Below are 17,380 nucleotides of genomic sequence, written 5' to 3'. Positions count from 1 at the left end.
AGGGATGCCGTTACATGCAAACTGGCCACAGCAGCAGAACAATATCAGAGGAAAGGAAGATGTGCAGCAAATGGAGCAGCAGGGAATTTCTTAATATATTTCTGTCATTATGTTATGTATCATATTATATTTAGAATTTTTTTTTTAGCACTCATAATTCCTCTGGTGTGTTTTTTTCTCTTTCCATTTTGTTGCAACACTTTGTCTACTTTTCTCAGTAAGTAACTTTTCTCAGTGTAGAAAGACCTACATTATTCTAGGTACCAACACTCCTCAGTCTATTAAGTTTTATGAAAGACCTACAATTTAACATTATCCAATGTAATTGTTATAACCTCAGAATTGTTTTAATTTGGTGCTTCCTCTCTCAGTCTCCTGTAGCAATCCAGTTGGGATGGATCCAACTCAGTGGAGTTTCGTAAAGTCCCCCGTCTCGCAATAACGCCTAGTGGAGGTAGAGGAGAAACCTATATGGTTCTGGTGGCCAGCCCTCTTAGTTCACGGAGCGGACAGACGGACCAACGATGGATCCTGTTCATTGATGCCAATTTGTCAAGAGAGTAGAGAACTGAGACACACGGTGCGAGGAAGAACACAGATTATATTTTTACATCTGCAGACGGAGTGACAGCCCTCCTGTGAGTGAGCTGAGCTCTGACTGGGGTGATTCTTTACCCCTAGGCTACATATAAAAAACCTTCTTGCACAGAAACATTGGGTACTCCCAAGAAAAACAACTTTCGTCTATCAAGGACAAACATCTTTCACTAGCCAGACGAACCATTTGACAACAGCTGTCTTTGTTTCATGCCATGAGGGAGGCTGAGGAAGCTCCAATCACCTATTCTTATCTCTCCTGGCCTTCCCTTCAACCCTGGCATGGAGGGCCTGGTCCACTCCTCCACACAGGCTCTAACTCTTCATTATTTATATTTTGCAGAACCATGGAGCTGCCGCGGTTCTTTCAGGAAACATGAAGACCTTCCTCCTCATAGTTCTACTAAAGATCAGCTGATCTCACTGCATGTCCATGTATTGGGTCCAGAGGTTGGTAGGGATAGGGGTTTGGCTGTTTCCAACCCAATGAGCAGGTGTGCTAACTTATGGTGCGGTCTGAGTTCATCAGTGAAAAAAACATGATTTCTAGAGGCTGCCACTAACCTTCAGATCAGGCCTAAAACACTGTCCTGGTGGAAGCTGACCCCGAAGTATTACCTCTGACCTGGTCGAGTTGGCCATGAATGTAAGTGTGAAGGGGGGGTTGTTGGATTATGACCATCCGCTCTGCTATGTCATTCCAGCTTTTTCTACCGAACACCAACACATCATCAATTAAACACATCAACGTGTTAAACGGAGAAAGGACTAGTGGAGTTACTGGCAGGAGCCCAGAGGTCTGAGGTCCGACCTGCAGGAGGACCAGCCTGAGCTCTGAAACAACCAGCTGATGGGATTCTCATCCACCAAACGTCTGAGCAGCTACAGAACAACAGAAAACAGAGAGATCACTTCATTCTGCTGGAACATTTTCAGTTCAGGCTCTTCAGAATCAAACAGTGGCCATTTCTCATTTCACTAGAACGCAAATACGGACTCGTGTACGGACACTGTCCCTTCTCAGTCTTGTGTACTTGTGAGTTGGAACAGTACTAGGGCTAATGCTAATGACGTTAAACGAGCACACGAGTACTCACTGAAAAACGGCTATTGTTTTTCAGTGTTTGAAGAATCTGTGTTTGTTTGTCCTGATCTTTAAGGCCAACTGTTCTAGATGTGAAATCATAACATGTTACAGCTGTTAACTTTAGATAAATGTCTGCTATAGAAGCTACAGCTTCTATAATATTAAGAAACAGAGCTGCTGCAGGATTTATAAATGGAGCTTCAGTTTTAAAGGTGAGCCTGGAACCTGAAGCTAACAACAGGAAGATGAGAGCTGATGAAGTTTTATAGAAATACAGGAAGTGTTTATAGTGAGCAAAGCCATCAGCAGCCGCTTATGATTTCCTCTTTGCTATTTGGTTCCGAAACAGACATAGAGAGTTGTTCAAGCGCCGCCAGAGGAAGAAACCTAGTCCCTCTCCGCGAGTCAGCATGACTACTGAACATCTAACATATAAATCTGAAGCTTCTAGTTAGAGTGGCTCAGGTTATCCTGATCTATCTCTATAGTTCTGCTGCTATAGGCTTAGACTGCTGGAGGACATAGGGACCCCTTTTTCATCATTCTGCTTCATTCTATCTCTATTCTCCCACTCTGCAGAATCTGTTAGTTCAATCTCTAACGTTCTGCTCTCTCTGCTTTTTCTCATAGTAGCTTCATCTGGTCTGTTCCTGTTTGGCTGTGACTCCATCCTGGAGAGAAATATCAGCTGTGCTGCTGCCATCAACACCTTTGTTTCTAGATGTTGGAGCTTGGCCTGTTTTCCAGTGTAGTCCTGTTTCTCTGACTGTGACTAACTGGATGTGCTCTCTTCATCCTCTGACATGGGAGCTGGCTCGGAGCTCGTCTGCCTGGCTGCGTGTTTCCTGGACGGGGCCGCCTGTGGAGCTGGTTGACAGTTGCCTTTTGTATCTATGCTTCTTTTTCTATGTCTGCTTCTGTCTCCTTGAACCCCAGTGGGCCTCAGCAGATGGCCGCTCACACTGAGCCTGGTTCTGCTGGAGGTTTCTTCCTGTTCAAAGGGAGTTTTTCCTCTCCACTGTCGCTACAAGCATGCTTAGTGTGAGGGATTGCTGAGGAGTCAATGAGTCGATGCAATCAGCTGGTTTTCCTTAGATAGAAAACTTTGAATCCCTCTGACTGGATGATCTGGTGAACTGGAAAGAGCTTTGAGATTATACGATGTAAATTAGCACTGTAGAAATAAACTGAATAGAATTGAACTCTAAATGCAAAGCAAGTTTATTTCGAAAGCGAAGGTCAGTACACAAATAATTCAAAGTGTTTTACATGAATTAAACAGTAACACAGAAGGAAAATAAAAGCAGAATATAAGCAGGTAGTAAAACTAATCAAACAGTTTGATCAAAACTTTAAACTAATAATCCCTCAGTTACCAGATTATCTCCATCAGATCTAAACTAACAGGTTTTTAATCTGACTTCAAAGATCTCAGGCTTTCAGCTGTTTTCAAGTCTGCTGGGAGTTTGATCCAGATCCATGGAGCATAGATGCTGCTTCTCCATGTTTGGTTCTAGTTCTGGGTGGACAGAGGAGGCTGGAACTAGAAGACATGAGGGGTCTGGGAGGTAGATTATAAAAGGTTAACTTAGTAATAGTGACCTTTCTGAGCTTCTGAAGGTACAGATCTGAGTCCATCATGACACCAAGATTTCAGCCATAATCTAAAAGATCACAAATCTAATCAGCATTTATATTCTGGTCAGGATACAGTAATGCACCAAGCAGCCATAACATTTATCAACTCTTGAGTCCTTTGGGCAACATTTCAGGATGCTGAACAGTCAGCAAAGTGGAGGAGAATCAGGTTTACAGAAATTCATCTTTGACATTTTCAGAACGGAGACAGTCAGAGACATCTGGTGTGTCCCAGTTGATCTGATAACCTCTTTCTCATCTCAGCACCTCACTAGATAAGATCATGTTTCCCTCCCCCATGTTTTCTGTCTTCTGATTGGCCCCTTCTGTAGTTGACCAAACCATCTGCTTTTTATTTGAGTCTTTCCTGCGGCTTCCCAGAATCCTGAGGGTCTGTTGACGAAAGGTTCTGTCCAACAGGAAGTACATCACAGGGTCAGTGGAGGATCTCAGAGCAGCAAGAAAGAATAAAAAGTTCTTCACCTGGAGAGAGAGGAGAAGGTCATGCAATCTGCTCTGAACCCAGACAGAGAGATGAAGAGGCGAAGCATAGCTACCTCGATGAAGGTGTTGATTGGATGACAGGAGTGTTTGGAAGGACAGGAGGACGGCTGCGGGGTGGGAGGGTCATAAGCCAGGGTGAGGACGATTGGTTTGAAGATGTGATAGGGCAGCATGCAGATAGAGAGAACCACCTGCACAGAGTTAGTGACAGAGAGGTTCTACAGACAGTTAAATTCCTGACATTCGCTAAAGAAACCAAGATGCTATCTGCAGTGGTTCTGTATGGAAAGCAGGAAACAATCTGTGATCACTATCAGTCAGAATCAGCTGTTTCTTCACTGCAAACATGTCTGTCTTCATGCTCAATAACAGAATCCGTCATGGGAACCGGTGCCGGGTGATGACACCTCCTTGGTGAGATCACAAACAGGAAGGAAAGAGATTTAGCTCATCAGGTTTCTGTAAGTTTGCATGTTTAACTGTTTTAATGTGAGAAAGAGGAAGAGCAGAGTAAGTTTAAGCTGCATCTTCCAAGAGGAAAATTCCTGCTAAACCCAGAGAGCTACATCCTGCCTCTGGTGGAGTCATCTTCAGTCATCTCCGTCCTCATGGAGCAGCTCTGAGCTCAGCTAAGTCTGTGACTGTTTCCACTCCTCAGGATGAACAACTCTTGGTCGGGTTTCATCTCAGTGTTTACCTGTTTTTAACCCAGTTGTTGGTGATGCAGTGTTTCCTGTTGATGGAACATCAACCTGTCCTTCAGTCCACGCTGCAGCTTGGTTCTCATGTTCCTAACTCTTGTGCTGCTGAACAGTTTTTAATCAGAACTGGGAGCAATAAAACTCAAGGTCGCAGGAAATACTTTGAGTCTAGCAGCAAAGCAGCTCTGGGTTCTTAGAACTAAGTGAGTTCTGGGAGCCATCAGGTCATCTCTAAGTCATGGATTTATGCTGCCAGCCACTGAACCAGGTGAGTCCAACCTGAACCAATGGGACGTAGATGACCTGATGGCTCCACATCTCCCTCGTTTTCTCAGGTTTCCAGAGCTGCGTGTCTTTTCCCTTTTCTCTCACAGGGTGGCAGGCTAATTGAGTCCAGCTGGATTCCATTCCCTCAATCAGTGGTGGCCTTTAAGAAGGAGCAGTCTCCCAGACGGTTCTTATACTCAGAGTGGTAACAAGCCAACTTGGAGAAATATCAGTATTGAGTTTTTTCCCTCCTGTTGGTTCTTCTGTCTAAAACCTGATTGTCTTTGGAAAAGACTCCTGTTGGACCTACGTCCCCGAGGCTTCCTCCTGCTCCTTCCACCAACTAGGCCTTCAGAACCCGTGGCTCTCACCTGTCCACCCTCATCTCCAAACAAACTGAAAGACCAGTGTCTCCACTCTCACACCCCAACATCTACTTCCAACCAGCAAAGACCAGGCTTCATGGACTCCTGCTCACTGCAAGCTGACTTAAACTGTTTTAAACAGCCTTCCATAATCCATCCATCCCCATTTAACAACTTGTTTTCCCTCCCAGTGCCTCTCAGTCCCTCCCTCAGTTCTTCCCATACTCTGCTCTCCTTGCTTGATCCTGAAAACAAACTGTTTAAATCTGCTTCTCTCTGTGCGTGTGCCTACTAGCATTACTAGAGCTAGCATTATGACACGTCTGGGCTGAGTCCTGCCTGAAAGATGACAGTTGGGCTGCCATGAAAGGGGCCCACAGAGGGGGCCCAAAAAATACTGAGTTCAGCAGTCAGGTGGGCTCAGCATCAGGCTCACAGAAAATCAGTCTTAGGGAGCAAGAGCTAAATCTTTATGACTTTTGCAAAGCCTAGTCGGGTCATTTCTTTGTTCCCTTCCAAACATTTCAGGCTTTATAAAGTTGTAAACTTGATTTTATATAATCTTTCTTTGAAAAGAAGCAGTTTACAACATGAAGTCAGGGCAAATGGTTTATTATGACCAGATGTTTTATTCTGTTTACCACTTCCTGTCCCGCTCGATCTGCCTTGCACCGTCTTGGTGCATTGAGCTTCAGCTTGAGGCAGAAATATGAGACAGTTCAGCATCGAACACTGAGAAACTGTAAAGGTTTCATTTTCAAAAATATTCAGCTGAAGACTCCCCTAATGCTACGTTCACACCGGACGCAGCAAAAGCAGCAAAATCGCGTCTGCTGCTTCATTTTTGCTGCTTGTACCAGGTAGTTCTGACGCGCGGCTGAAGCAGCTTTGCTGCTCTGGCTGCGCGGTGCAAAGGTGTGTCTGACGCGCGTTGGGCGGAGCTACTCTATCCTTTCTTTGCCTTGCAGCTATATTTGCTGTGATCAGTGGGAATAAAGAAGTTTTATTATGTTTTTAAGTGAGAAAATACACCTGAAAACGTAATCAGTGCAGTCAGTTCATCCAGATTACCATCCTGCCTCCCAATGTTATTTCTGTCGGAGCCGCTCAGACCCCCACATACCAGCGGCGCGCTGTCAGTAGGAATCCCTTCAACAGCAGCCTCTGGCTGGGTCGCCTCCTCACGGTTCACCCCGGCAGCTGGTAGTTTTTCATCTAAATAATCCAAACTGCATGAACCAGAATAATATTAGCCAACATATTCTGTCGGCAAGTTTCAGCATTTTAAGTTAATTTATGCGTCAATAAACTGTTTCAGAGGAGCGATCACAGCGCTCTGTGTCATCAGCGCTGTGTCTGTCTCTCTGTCAGCTCCCAGATCAGCTCCTCTGATTGGTTGATGCGGTGCGTCCAGCAGCAAAAGTTCAATTTTTCCATCTGGAGCAGCAGTGCCATTGCGGCGCGTCACGCACGTCAGATGCTTAAATGCGCCCGACGCGCTGCTTCAGCTGCTCAGACGCGCTGCGCCTGCTGCTCAAAACGTGCTGCGGGACGTTTTGCTGCGCCTTGACGCGCATCAACCATTGACTTTGCATGTAAACTCGCTGCTTCTGCCACGCCTGCTGCGTCCGGAGTGAACGCAGCATAAGATATCAGTTGCATAATGAATGTTGATAGAACTGCTGGAAAACGACTGCTGACCGGTGCAGACCTAGTTCAGGGATCTAGTCAGTTCATCTATCAATAGACTAGTTTTACTAGATGGTGCCAGCGATTAGTTGCTGCCATGCTAAAATGTATTCCTGCAGCATCACATGCTAACACTGTCTGTAGGACGCCAAAGCTATGGATGGAGCCTCATGACCTGGGTTCGAGATATAATGGCAGTGTTTGCTGACTGGGTCAGTGGTCCTGAAATGGCCCCCCCCCCTCTAATAATGGTTAAAACTTCAGCTCCATTCTGGGACTGTCTGAAAGTCGGAGGTTTCCCGTTCACAGATCCAGAACTAAGTGATGAAACGGCCGTCGGTCCTGAAAGATCTCACCTGGATGACCACGATGTTCCGGGAGACCCGCGCCAGCAGGCTCTGGGAGCTGGTGATGTTGGCGTTGCGTCGAGAGCGCCTGAGGTGCTTCAGGACAGTCACATAAGAGAGCAGCACCACCAGGTAGAGAGCAAAGAACAGAACGATGAGGGTAATGCTGGAGGAGGAAGACACGCTGCCTCCTAGTTCCACCACAGGGCTGTAGCAAACCTTCTTACAGCCTCCTTTCTTTGCCTCGGCTGCACTCTCCATGGCTTCATTCACAGAGTAGTAAACGGTCACTGGAACAATACCTCCCACCGCCACCACCCACAGCAAGGCGCACATGCTGTGTGCAAAAGAGATCTGCGTGAGACTGGAGAAGAGGCCGCTTGGCAGCAGGCGGATGCAGGCGCTCGGCCTGGAGGCATGGGTGTTACGGATGAGGATGGCAAAGCGACTGAGGGCCACGCCTGTGAGAATCAGCAGGCTGATGTAGATGTTGATGTGGAGCACAGGGGTGATGCCGTGCAGGACTATCTGGCATGGAATCTGTTTTAGATCCCAGTAGGAGCCCCAGGCGTAGTACGCTGCGAGGAAGGGCACGGTGACAGCCATCACCAGGTTGGAGATGCTCAGGTGGGAAAGGTAAATGTGGGTGGGGGAGATGGAGGGGATGCAGCGCAGGAAGACCCACAGCGACAGGAAGTTCCCTGGCAGAGCAGTGAGGAAGAGGAGGGTATAGAAGGAGGGGAGGAAGTAGAGCGTTGCAGCTGATGGACACAGGGAGAAGGAGGCATTATTGACAGAATGTCCAAGGGACGTGTCCTCCATTGATCCTGAAAAAAACAAACATGTGATTTACTTCATTTTTACGATAATCGACTTTAATGAAAATGTAAATACAGGAAAGTTTTATTTTACAACCACAATGTTCAAGGTATTTGATTCAAATTTGACAGAAGGTAAAGGACTGATTATTTCCAAAATATTGTTTGAAAAGAAGAAACCATTTGTATTCAGCCCCATTTACTCTGACCTCACTAAATGAAAACACTGTAAAACAGCTGCAGTAAGAAATAATTTATCAGCTATTCTGTCAAGAGTTTGTCTGAGAACTACAGCTGGACAAATTCTGTTTTAAAGTATTCAAATAACTTTTAAACACAAATATTGAAATCACAGAGGCACTTTATTGTTGGTCAAGTGACATTTAACCAGAGGAAGACACACTTTTAACTCCAGCCCTTTAGGTGGCAGTATAGCAAAGGTCCTAATTATCATTCCAAGCCTATGTGATGCCCACTGGTGTGTGCCCACCATTGAAAAAAGAAGCATGCATTGCTTTAATTATTTATGAGGTTATGATAAGTAGTTATTTTATTTGTTGTTAATGACCGTAGTTACGGTGTTTCAGCAGTAGGTGGCGCATGGAGACTATGAACTGCCTGTTGCTCTGCCTGAGAGAAACGGCGTCTCCCGTTTGCTCAGCTTGATCAAAGATGTGCAATAAGTCCCTCACCAGAATTATTTAAACAGTGTTTGGGTGTTCAGTGATTGATTTAATTTCATATCGTCTTACGGGGACAAGGTTGGACGTTTATTAGCACATCAATTACGAATTCAAGTCAACTCTTGTATAATACCTAGTATTCAACTACCCAACAGGTAATTAGAACAGTCCTTACTCAAAATTAATGAAACTTTTTAATTATTTTATTCTTCTTTACATTCATCAAAATTTCCCACAGATAATAATAAAATGGAAGAATATCCTGAAAGTTTTCCCATTCCTGCTATTTATACAGATCCGGCCAGGAGCAGTATCCACATCAATAGTAGCACAGTAGCGCTTTCATTGAATAAATTCAGTAATAACCCAGGCCCTGATGGGTTTCCCATCGAGTTTATAAGAAGTTCAATGAAAAATTGACAAACTATTATTGGCTATGCTTAACGAATCTTTAGAATGCTAGTCTTTACCCCTTTAACACAAGCTACTACAGTTTTACTTCACAAAAAGGACAAGGACATGAATTTAAATGGCTCTTACAGACCACTGTCCTAGTTAAATTCAAAAGTAAAGGTGCTAGCCAACTTGATTGCTTTTCGTTTGGAGAAGGCCCTTCCTTTGGTTATATCTGAAGAGCAAAATGGCTTTGTCAAAGGGCGTCAATTATTCTTTAATACTTGCAGCCTTTTAAATGTCATATACTCAAAGCGTTCTTCTGATATGCCTGAAATGCTTATTTCCCTTGACGCTGTAAAAGCATTTGACACGGATGAGGGGGAGTACTAGTTTGGGGTTCTGAAGAGGTTCGGATTTGGTGATACATTAGTTTCCTGGAGTCGTCTAATCTATGCGTCTCCCAGTGTCCATAATAATGATATTTACTCCAATTATTTCTGTCTTGGGCGGGGAACACATCAAGGCTGTCTGTTGTGGCCTTGGCTCTTCATTATTGCAATTGAGCCTTTGTCTATTGCATTGGTGCATCCCCCTCATTTAGTGGGATTTTTCGGACCGGGACAGAATATAAATTGCCCTTATATGCAGATGATCTGTTGCTATACGTAGCTAATTCCACTACTTCTTTCCCGACTGTCTTGTGTCTCTTAAATAATTTTGGCTTATTTTCAGGCTACAAATTGAATTTGGAAAATAGTGAATGCTTTCCTAAAACACTGCTGCTTGTCGTCTTCAACATTCTGACTTTCCATTCAAATTCAGTCTCACAGGACTTAGATATCTTGGTATAAATGAGACACGTTCGTTATCTGTCCCCACTTCTGCTAACTTTCCGTCTCTTGTTAGATCTGATGTCCAGAGTTGCCTTAATCTTCTGCTCTCCCTTCTGGAAAGGATTAATGTTGTCAAGATGAATTTCTTTCCTAAATTTTTTTTCTATTTCATTCTATTCCCCTTTTAATGCCAAAAATCTTTTTTTAATTCCTTGGAAAGGTCGACTAGTGTCTTTATTTGGAATGGGAAACAAACTGGAGTTCATCAAACATCATAGCAAAGATGTAAACTCAGTGGTGGAGTTTCAATCATATTATTGATCTGCAAAATAAATAAATCTTAAATAAAATAGATCTTCTGTAGCCTGGGAATACGTGCGTTATGCATTAGTTAGGCTGTCTTTGGAAATAAGTTGGAAAAAAATAGAAAAAACACATAGAAAGTTCAGCGTATGCCAGCGTTTTAGAAGATTGTGGGATGTCAGGCAGACGCTGGATAAATCCTCAAGGTGTGACAGAGGCCTAAGGAAGAGCCCAGCCACCATGAAGACCAGGGGTGTCAACTGGTTCCAGAAGGTTTGCAGGTTTTCTTTCCTAGAAAACCAGACTCCATTCAGCTCATCAAGTCATCACGTTCAGATTGGATGAGTCCAGTCGGATGTTTGAATAAGGTGCTGAGCTTGGGTTAGCTAGTTAAGTCAGGTTTTTATGTATGTATTGTAATGATCCCGGCACTGGAGTAGATTCTGCTTCTCTCTGATTCAGTCTCCACCCCCCTCTCTAGTGTCCCCACCTGCATAAAGGCTCCGTCCTGATCTGTCTCCACTGCCAGATCGTTCCCAACCAGCCTGGTGAGAACGTTCCAGCCTACATTGTTTGATTACCTGTCTACCTGCCTGTCTTTGTCCCCAGTCTCTGAGCCTGCCTGGTCCCTCTCTGGATTTGTCTGCCTGCCTGAGACCTGCTCTGTCAACCTCTGGATTCTGGATTGACCCCCCGTGCTTCTGACCCCTTTCTGCCTGTGAGTACTTGAGGCTGCCTGTCCCCTTAACTCTCTCTGATAATTCGGATATTGGACCTGGACCTGGAACTTGAGAAACCTGCTGGATTACCCCTCTGTACCTCTGCTGGATTACTGGACCCCGTTACCGGACCTGGACCGCCCCTGGACTAAAGCCCCTGGAAAGTCCACACAGCCTGTCGGTTTGTCGACCGCTCAACACTCTGTACCTGCCAACAAGCGGACGCCCCTGACCCCGAAGCCTCCTGCCTGTCTCTGGCTGACACTCAGGCTCCTCTCGTTACCATGACGCTCCATCCGGTTATTGAAAGCTGCTCGGTCCAGCGCTGTTTGAACGCTGCTGTTTCAATAAATACTTTAACCTGTCATGGTTGAATCTTGGGTCTGAATCCAGAACATTACATTTATTTGAACTTTTGGACTCTTTATGCTGATGTTTCATCTAAAATGGTTTATAAAAGAGCTCTGATTTCATGGTGTGAATGATGTGGTGTGATTGGCTGTCAGTGAGTTTATGTGTTTCTTTCATCTTCATTTCTTGGTTCCCTTTTTTGTCCTGAGTTTAGTGTAGTAGAGCACTTAGGAGTCTGTATGCCTTTTAAAAAGTGTGCAACCGCGTGTTAGGGGCATCCGTTTTCTGAGCTTTTAAACTTATTGGCTGCGTTCGAATTTATGGGCTGCGTCTTCTAAGGACGCGGTCTACGTGGACTGGATCCTTCCAAGTCCATGAAAATAAAGAGACCGGAAGAGTTTGGCTGTGAATTCAAACAGGTCCAGCCTTCGGCAGCTTTCACCACCGTATGCTCTGTCGCTTAGCAACCGTAACAACAAAGCTGGTGGTGCCTTTATGGCAGCGAGACTCTGGAATAACTTGCCTTATTCCATCAGCAGGATCCTTCTAAAAAAAATCCTCTCTAAAAGCAAACTTCTTCTCCCTGGCTTTAATCAAGTCTAAGTGGACATTTGGAAAAAATCTATTTTATTTTAAAATGTATTTTAATTGAAACATTTATCCTATTATATTTTATCTCCATTCATCTTTTTCTGTGTTTATGTATTTTAGCTTTCAGTTTTTATGCTCTGCAACTGTGATTCCTGCACAGCACTTTGGTCCCCCCCTGTGTTTTATAAATAAAGTTTGAGTTTATTTAAACAGAAACTTAACCCTGGTTTTTTATGGGAATAGTTTTCCCAAACATTCTTCTCACTCAGACATTGGTGTCCTTGTAGCTCTGAGGCCTGAATCGGTGAAACTCAACACTGAGAATCCATCATATATAAAAGGACATTAATAGGAGATGGATTTATTAACAGTCTGTGGGGAAACTGCTGTGCCTCTGGAACGGCATGAAGAGGCTTTGATAAAGTTATAAACGGCTGTTTTCTACTTCCTCAGGTAGTGTGGTGGTTTCAGTTTGCTGTTTGTGCAAAGGGAAGCAACACGGAGTATAAATGCTGCAGACGCTGTGACCGGAATGTCTGGAATGAGCCTGTTAATCTGACTGGATGATCTGTTTGATCTGGATCTATAAGGTGACCTGAGATGACAGGCAATGAATTGGATCTATAGAAATAAACATTGAACTTAATTCTCCAGGATGCATTGATGGAGTGAGTCATGACCGTCTCTCTGGGGGGGTCCAGTCCAAACCTGCTCATGCAGGACGGACGGAGGGACCGAGGGACAGAGGGGCGGAGGGACGGAGGGGCGGAGGGACAGAGGGACGGATGTGATGCTGGTTCTTTGGTAACAGATGATCGCTCTGCGAGGCGGTGTTTAGAGTTAAAATAGGATGCGGTCTTTTTGAGTCATGGTTAAGAAAGTAAACATGTTTGTGGCGACATACCTTCTAACATTGTTAGTAATAATAGCTGTGAGCTCTGAGACTGATGCTGAACCACACAGCACTCCAGGTCTACTTTGTTGTCAAACTAAGCAATTAAGATTTCTTTATTTCATTTGAGTGACAACCTAAGCAATGGCTACTTGGTAACCAGTTTTGTAATTACTAGGAAATATGTGAGATACTTTAAAGTCTAGAATCTGGTATGAAGAACTTCGCACTACCTTCCTCCTTTAATGCAAAGCACCTTAGCTGCAAACCAATCTAGCATGATCTATCTCAGTATGGAAAGCACCTTAGATCATCAGCCTACCTGCACTATGCCGTCCTCTTCACTGTCTGTCATGTCTTCACTGGGTATTGCATCGTGTTTCTTCTGAAACTGTTTATTATTTTTATAATTTTTTGTGTCTTTTGTCTTTCTTACATCTATATTTCATCTATGGTCAGTATTTCTTGTTACACGTTTCGTACGTTTCTCCTCGTACCTGCTGCCTCTATCCTACAGGACTATGGATGGAAACTAGCTGTGAGCTAAATCCTAGTGTATTTACAGCTGCTGCTGTTCACTAATACACGCTTTCACTTTCAGATAGATAAATATTTTCAGTGTTTTATGGGGGATGGAGGCCTAGTCATTAGAGCAGTGAACTTATACTCTGAGAAGGTTAAAATTACCCACTTCAGTCTCCACTGCCGGCACTCTGGGTCCCTGAGTGAGAACCTTAACCCCGCACAATGGCAGCCCACTGCTTCCCAAGGTGATGGCTTAAATGGAGCCTAGGCGGAAGTTCAACTGAATAAACTGATTATTCTCCTTCATCCACCTATCAGCCAATCAGCTTTGACCCACACCTCCAGGAAATCCAATCAGCCATTCATCTTAAAAGGCCTCAGATACGCAGCTGTCTACTCCTGTGCGCAGGTGGTGGTTACGCTGTGTGACATCATTCAGATGACACCGTTTCCACCCCCCTCCAGCCCCTCCTCCACCATCTTAGCTAAAGCTTCATCAGAGCGTCATTCCTCCTGGACTCTTACTGCGTTCCCTGCCTCAGATTAACCGGTCCGACTGAAGACCGCCATGTTGAGCCTGGTTCTGCCAGAGGTTTCTTCCCAAAGGGGAGTTTTTCCTCTCCACTGTCGCTCCATGCTTGCTCATCATGGACAGGTTCTCTCAACCTGTGTTATCCAGCTGGACTTCCATCTTCCAGGAAGTGAAGCTCTAGTATCAGCTCACGCAGTCCACTGGATCTCCCCATAAAGCTCAGCAGACCGTCTCTCCAACCAGCAGTCTACAGACTGACCACCTCCATCTATCTCCACTCCACCACCAGTTTCAGGCCTGGGGGGGAAACAGCCCTGTTCTTTGCTCCTGTTCATGCATAACTATCAAAATTCAAATTTCTTCTAATTGTCTTTCCTCTTTGTGGGAGTTTTTCAGATTCCTCCAGTGGGAGATCAGTAAAGTTCAATTATTATTATTTCTCTTATTTCTCTTCCAGGGAGCCTAGCTTTGTCATTATTATTATTTTTTTGTTTTTTAGCAGCAGCTGTTGAACTTTAGATATCTTCTTCCGGACTTTGTCTGGTTTTAGAGGTTTTCCTGCTTCAGTACAGCTGATTCCCTTTAAAAACTGATCAACTGACTGCAGTCACCTGAATCCGCTGTGCTTAACACTGTTGGGATCTGGAGCTGTACCACCTTTCCCCAGCAGAGTGCGCTGTGGATCCTCCTGAGCTGAGCCTCCAACACACCTGTGGCGCATCTCGTCATCAGAGGATCCTCCTGTATATAACCTGCCTTCAGACCTTGCCTCAACGCCGCAGTGTTGATCCAGTTTGGTTAGCACCTGAGAATCTTTGTTGTCTCTGATGAGATTAGATTCTAACACCTCCTTGTCTCTGCTTTCAGGAATCCAGTTTCCCTTGTAAGCTCTGGATGAGCTTAACCTGCCGAGCCTGCCCTCAGAGCCAAACCTGAAGACTCTTTTCTGGATTCCCATGCAGCTCTGGACTAAGAGCTGGAAACCCAAAGTCAAGGTCTGCCCTCACGTCAGAAGTAAGACGCTGAAGCGGTTATTGGACTCTGCTGAACTAAACAGTCTCTGGACCCAACAGTTCCTCTCTCAAAGCAAAACCCGGATTAATCAAGGTATTCTTCAGAAACTCTCTAACTCAAACTTTTCAGTTCCCAAGCTAACTGAACTGTCATCCTCACAGACTCCAGTGAACCTGCCCCCAGGCCTGGACCAGGTCCAGTGTTTATTCCATGTGCTTGTGCTCAATAAACATTGTTAAACTTTTCATCTGTCTCTGTTGTGTTCTGCATATTGGGCTTTTCTGAACCCACCATGACAAAGACAAGAACCATTGAAACCCTGTAGGACAGCGGCCCTCAGGGACCAGCTTTGGACATGCCTGTCTTAGAGGAAACGGTACGGATGGGGACTCTGGTTGGCTCCTCCTAGAAACAATCAGACTAAGATGAGTCAGCTGCTGACATGATGGAGGTAAGCATGAATAGGCAGGATACAGTTAGCCGCTAGCTAGCATAAATCATTTTACTAGGTATTTACATACTTCTGTTCAACACATTTTAACCACAACTTCTCTAACAAGCAACGTGTTAAGAAAGTTGTTAGAAACTTTGGCGGCGCCCATTTGCTGGTCCCTCAGCTTTGGTGGAGTGGAGGTCATGACCTTTAGTTCATTCACTGGAAAAACTGCCTTCATCCAGTTTGTTCTGTAGGAGGAGAAGAAGGCGCAGCCGAGGCGTTTCCTCCTCGGACAGACAGGTTTGGCTCGGAGTGGGAAAGACTTTCAGCCCTGCCATTTTTCCATCTACATCGCCTACCCCCACTCCACCCCCCCACCGCAGCAGCTCCCAGAAGCAGCTGATGGTGTCTGTTATAATCATAAACCATCATTTTGTCTTTGGTCAGTTGTTCACAGCTGAACCATTAGAAAGCAACTTCTGCAGCTGCTAGTTAAACTCATTTACTAGTTATTGTTAAAGTTGTTCTCACGCAAGTAAATAAAAGATGGAAACAATAGTTTAGTAAAACTTTAAATTAGATGGACTGTAACCTAAAGGAAGCTCCTGACTTCTGTATCTCTGATGGGACAGCAGCAAACCCAGCCGAACTGGGAAGCATGGTGGTGGAGGGGTGAGGATATGGGCTTGCTTTGCTTTGAGGGATTCAGCTCCTCCATGAAGCAAAGAGAGGCTGTCTATGACAGCAGAAGCTTTGATTGAAGCAGGAAGCCATTGGCTTCACAGCAGCAAAGGTTGAATAAATCAAAGTGTTTAAAGGCTTTGATCATGGAAGCAGCGCTAGGATACAAAGATCACCTGAAACATCATCCCAGGATGATCCCTCCAGGTTAGGATCCTCTGTTTTCTAATACTTTCTCTCACAGCTCTGGACTCATCTGGGAAACCGGCTGATTGCTGAAACTCATCAAAGCTCAGCTGAGAATAAAGTGAGGAGAGGAAAAGCAACCGGACTCCTCCAGAAGCAATATTCATCCATCTGTACCTTCATTTAAGATAGAGAAAATGTTGGTTGCACATATTAAAATGTCTCGCTGTGTGATGAACATACCTGAAGCTTTGCTGCACACGGGTTCCTCTATTCAGCCAGACTTTCAGTCTGGCTCAGAACCAATGCTGCTCGCCACTCTGCGCTCTGCAGCTTCCTCTTCTTTAATGTGAAATGAAGTGGGCGTTTATCATCAGCTGAACAGAAGTTTGGGTCTCTGTGGTCAGAGAGGCTGTTCCTTCATTTGACTTTAAAAACCCACAGAGCATCTAGATCAGAGAAGAAGAAAGCTGCTCATCTTTAGTTTAGTGTTTAGTTTTATCAGCTTCCTGCTGATAAAACTAAACACTATCTTTGTAGGAGATTTTTTCTCCTACAAAGAAGATGGCTGCCGTTCATCAGCTGATGATTGACAGCCAGAGAGGATAACAGCTGGAATTATTCATTAACATCTGGATAAACAGCCCACTAAGCTATCTAAAATAAAACGGTTCTCCATCTACTGTTTAAACTCAGGTTCCTGATCTCCATGGAAACCTGGATTATCTAGTAAAGGAAAGCTAGAGTTTCTACAGTAGAGATCGCTGGGAACAAACACTTTATTGTTCGTAAAACGTGATGCAGGTTTAACAGAGTTGAATCTTTCTCAGACCAGAGAGATGTCTCAGGTTACATAGGCAGGTCTTATCGGGATTTATTTTTATTTGTTTTTGTTTTTTGTTTCCATATAGGTGTTGTAGATGTTGATGCTGTAGAGGTCTGTCTTGCAGTGGAGCTGGATCAGCCTCTGACTGCAGACACTCTGCTGTTGATGAAGAGGATGATCACTGCTGTCCATCATCTTCTTCATCTCCAGAGGTTCTAGAGGAGTTCCTAGAACAGAGACGACCTTCTTTATCAGCTGGTTGAGCTTCTTCCAGTCATTAGCTCTGATGATGATGATGATGATGATGATGATGGTGATAGAAGATCTTCCGCCTCTGAAGGACCTCAGCTTCCTCTAGAAGTCCAGTCTGCTCTGTCCCTTCTTGCAGACGGCTTCCCA

General features: G+C 44.6%; 1 protein-coding gene across 2 annotated transcripts; it reads right to left on the bottom strand.

Annotated features, from left to right (window-relative positions):
* Positions 1-2,891: 2,891 nt before the first annotated feature.
* Positions 2,892-16,501, bottom strand: LOC119777025 (probable G-protein coupled receptor 82). 2 transcript variants are annotated; one of them, XM_038275761.1, is made up of 4 exons: positions 16,399-16,501; positions 7,205-8,022; positions 3,806-4,017; positions 2,892-3,731 (listed from the first exon to the last, which is right to left on the bottom strand). In XM_038275761.1, the coding sequence occupies exons 2-4, from the start codon at positions 8,015-8,017 to the stop codon at positions 3,578-3,580; spliced, it is 1,179 nt and encodes a 392-aa protein (XP_038131689.1). In that variant the 5' UTR covers positions 8,018-8,022; positions 16,399-16,501; the 3' UTR covers positions 2,892-3,577. The 2 variants fall into 2 exon arrangements, with proteins under 2 accessions (XP_038131689.1, XP_038131688.1); XM_038275760.1 differs by having other exon boundaries at positions 2,892-3,805; positions 3,880-4,017.
* Positions 16,502-17,380: the final 879 nt, after the last annotated feature.

The sequence above is a fragment of the Cyprinodon tularosa genome, unplaced genomic scaffold, assembly GCF_016077235.1.
Source record: "Cyprinodon tularosa strain WSP-4 unplaced genomic scaffold, ASM1607723v1 ctg979, whole genome shotgun sequence".
Taxonomy (NCBI): domain Eukaryota; kingdom Metazoa; phylum Chordata; class Actinopteri; order Cyprinodontiformes; family Cyprinodontidae; genus Cyprinodon; species Cyprinodon tularosa.
The sequence above is the reverse complement of the archived record's forward strand: the minus strand, read 5'-3'. Positions and strand labels throughout refer to the sequence as shown.

Excerpts from the sequence above, each read along its gene's own strand:
- LOC119777025 (XM_038275761.1), bottom strand. The coding sequence starts at position 8,017 with ATGGAGGACACGTCCCTTGGACATTCTGTCAATAATGCCTCCTTCTCC. Across the intron at positions 4,018-7,204 it reads GGAACATCGTGGTCATCCAG|GTGGTTCTCTCTATCTGCAT; the intron begins GTGAGATCTTTC and ends AACTCTGTGCAG. Across the intron at positions 3,732-3,805 it reads ACCTTCTCCTCTCTCTCCAG|AACCTTTCGTCAACAGACCC; the intron begins GTGAAGAACTTT and ends CCTGTTGGACAG.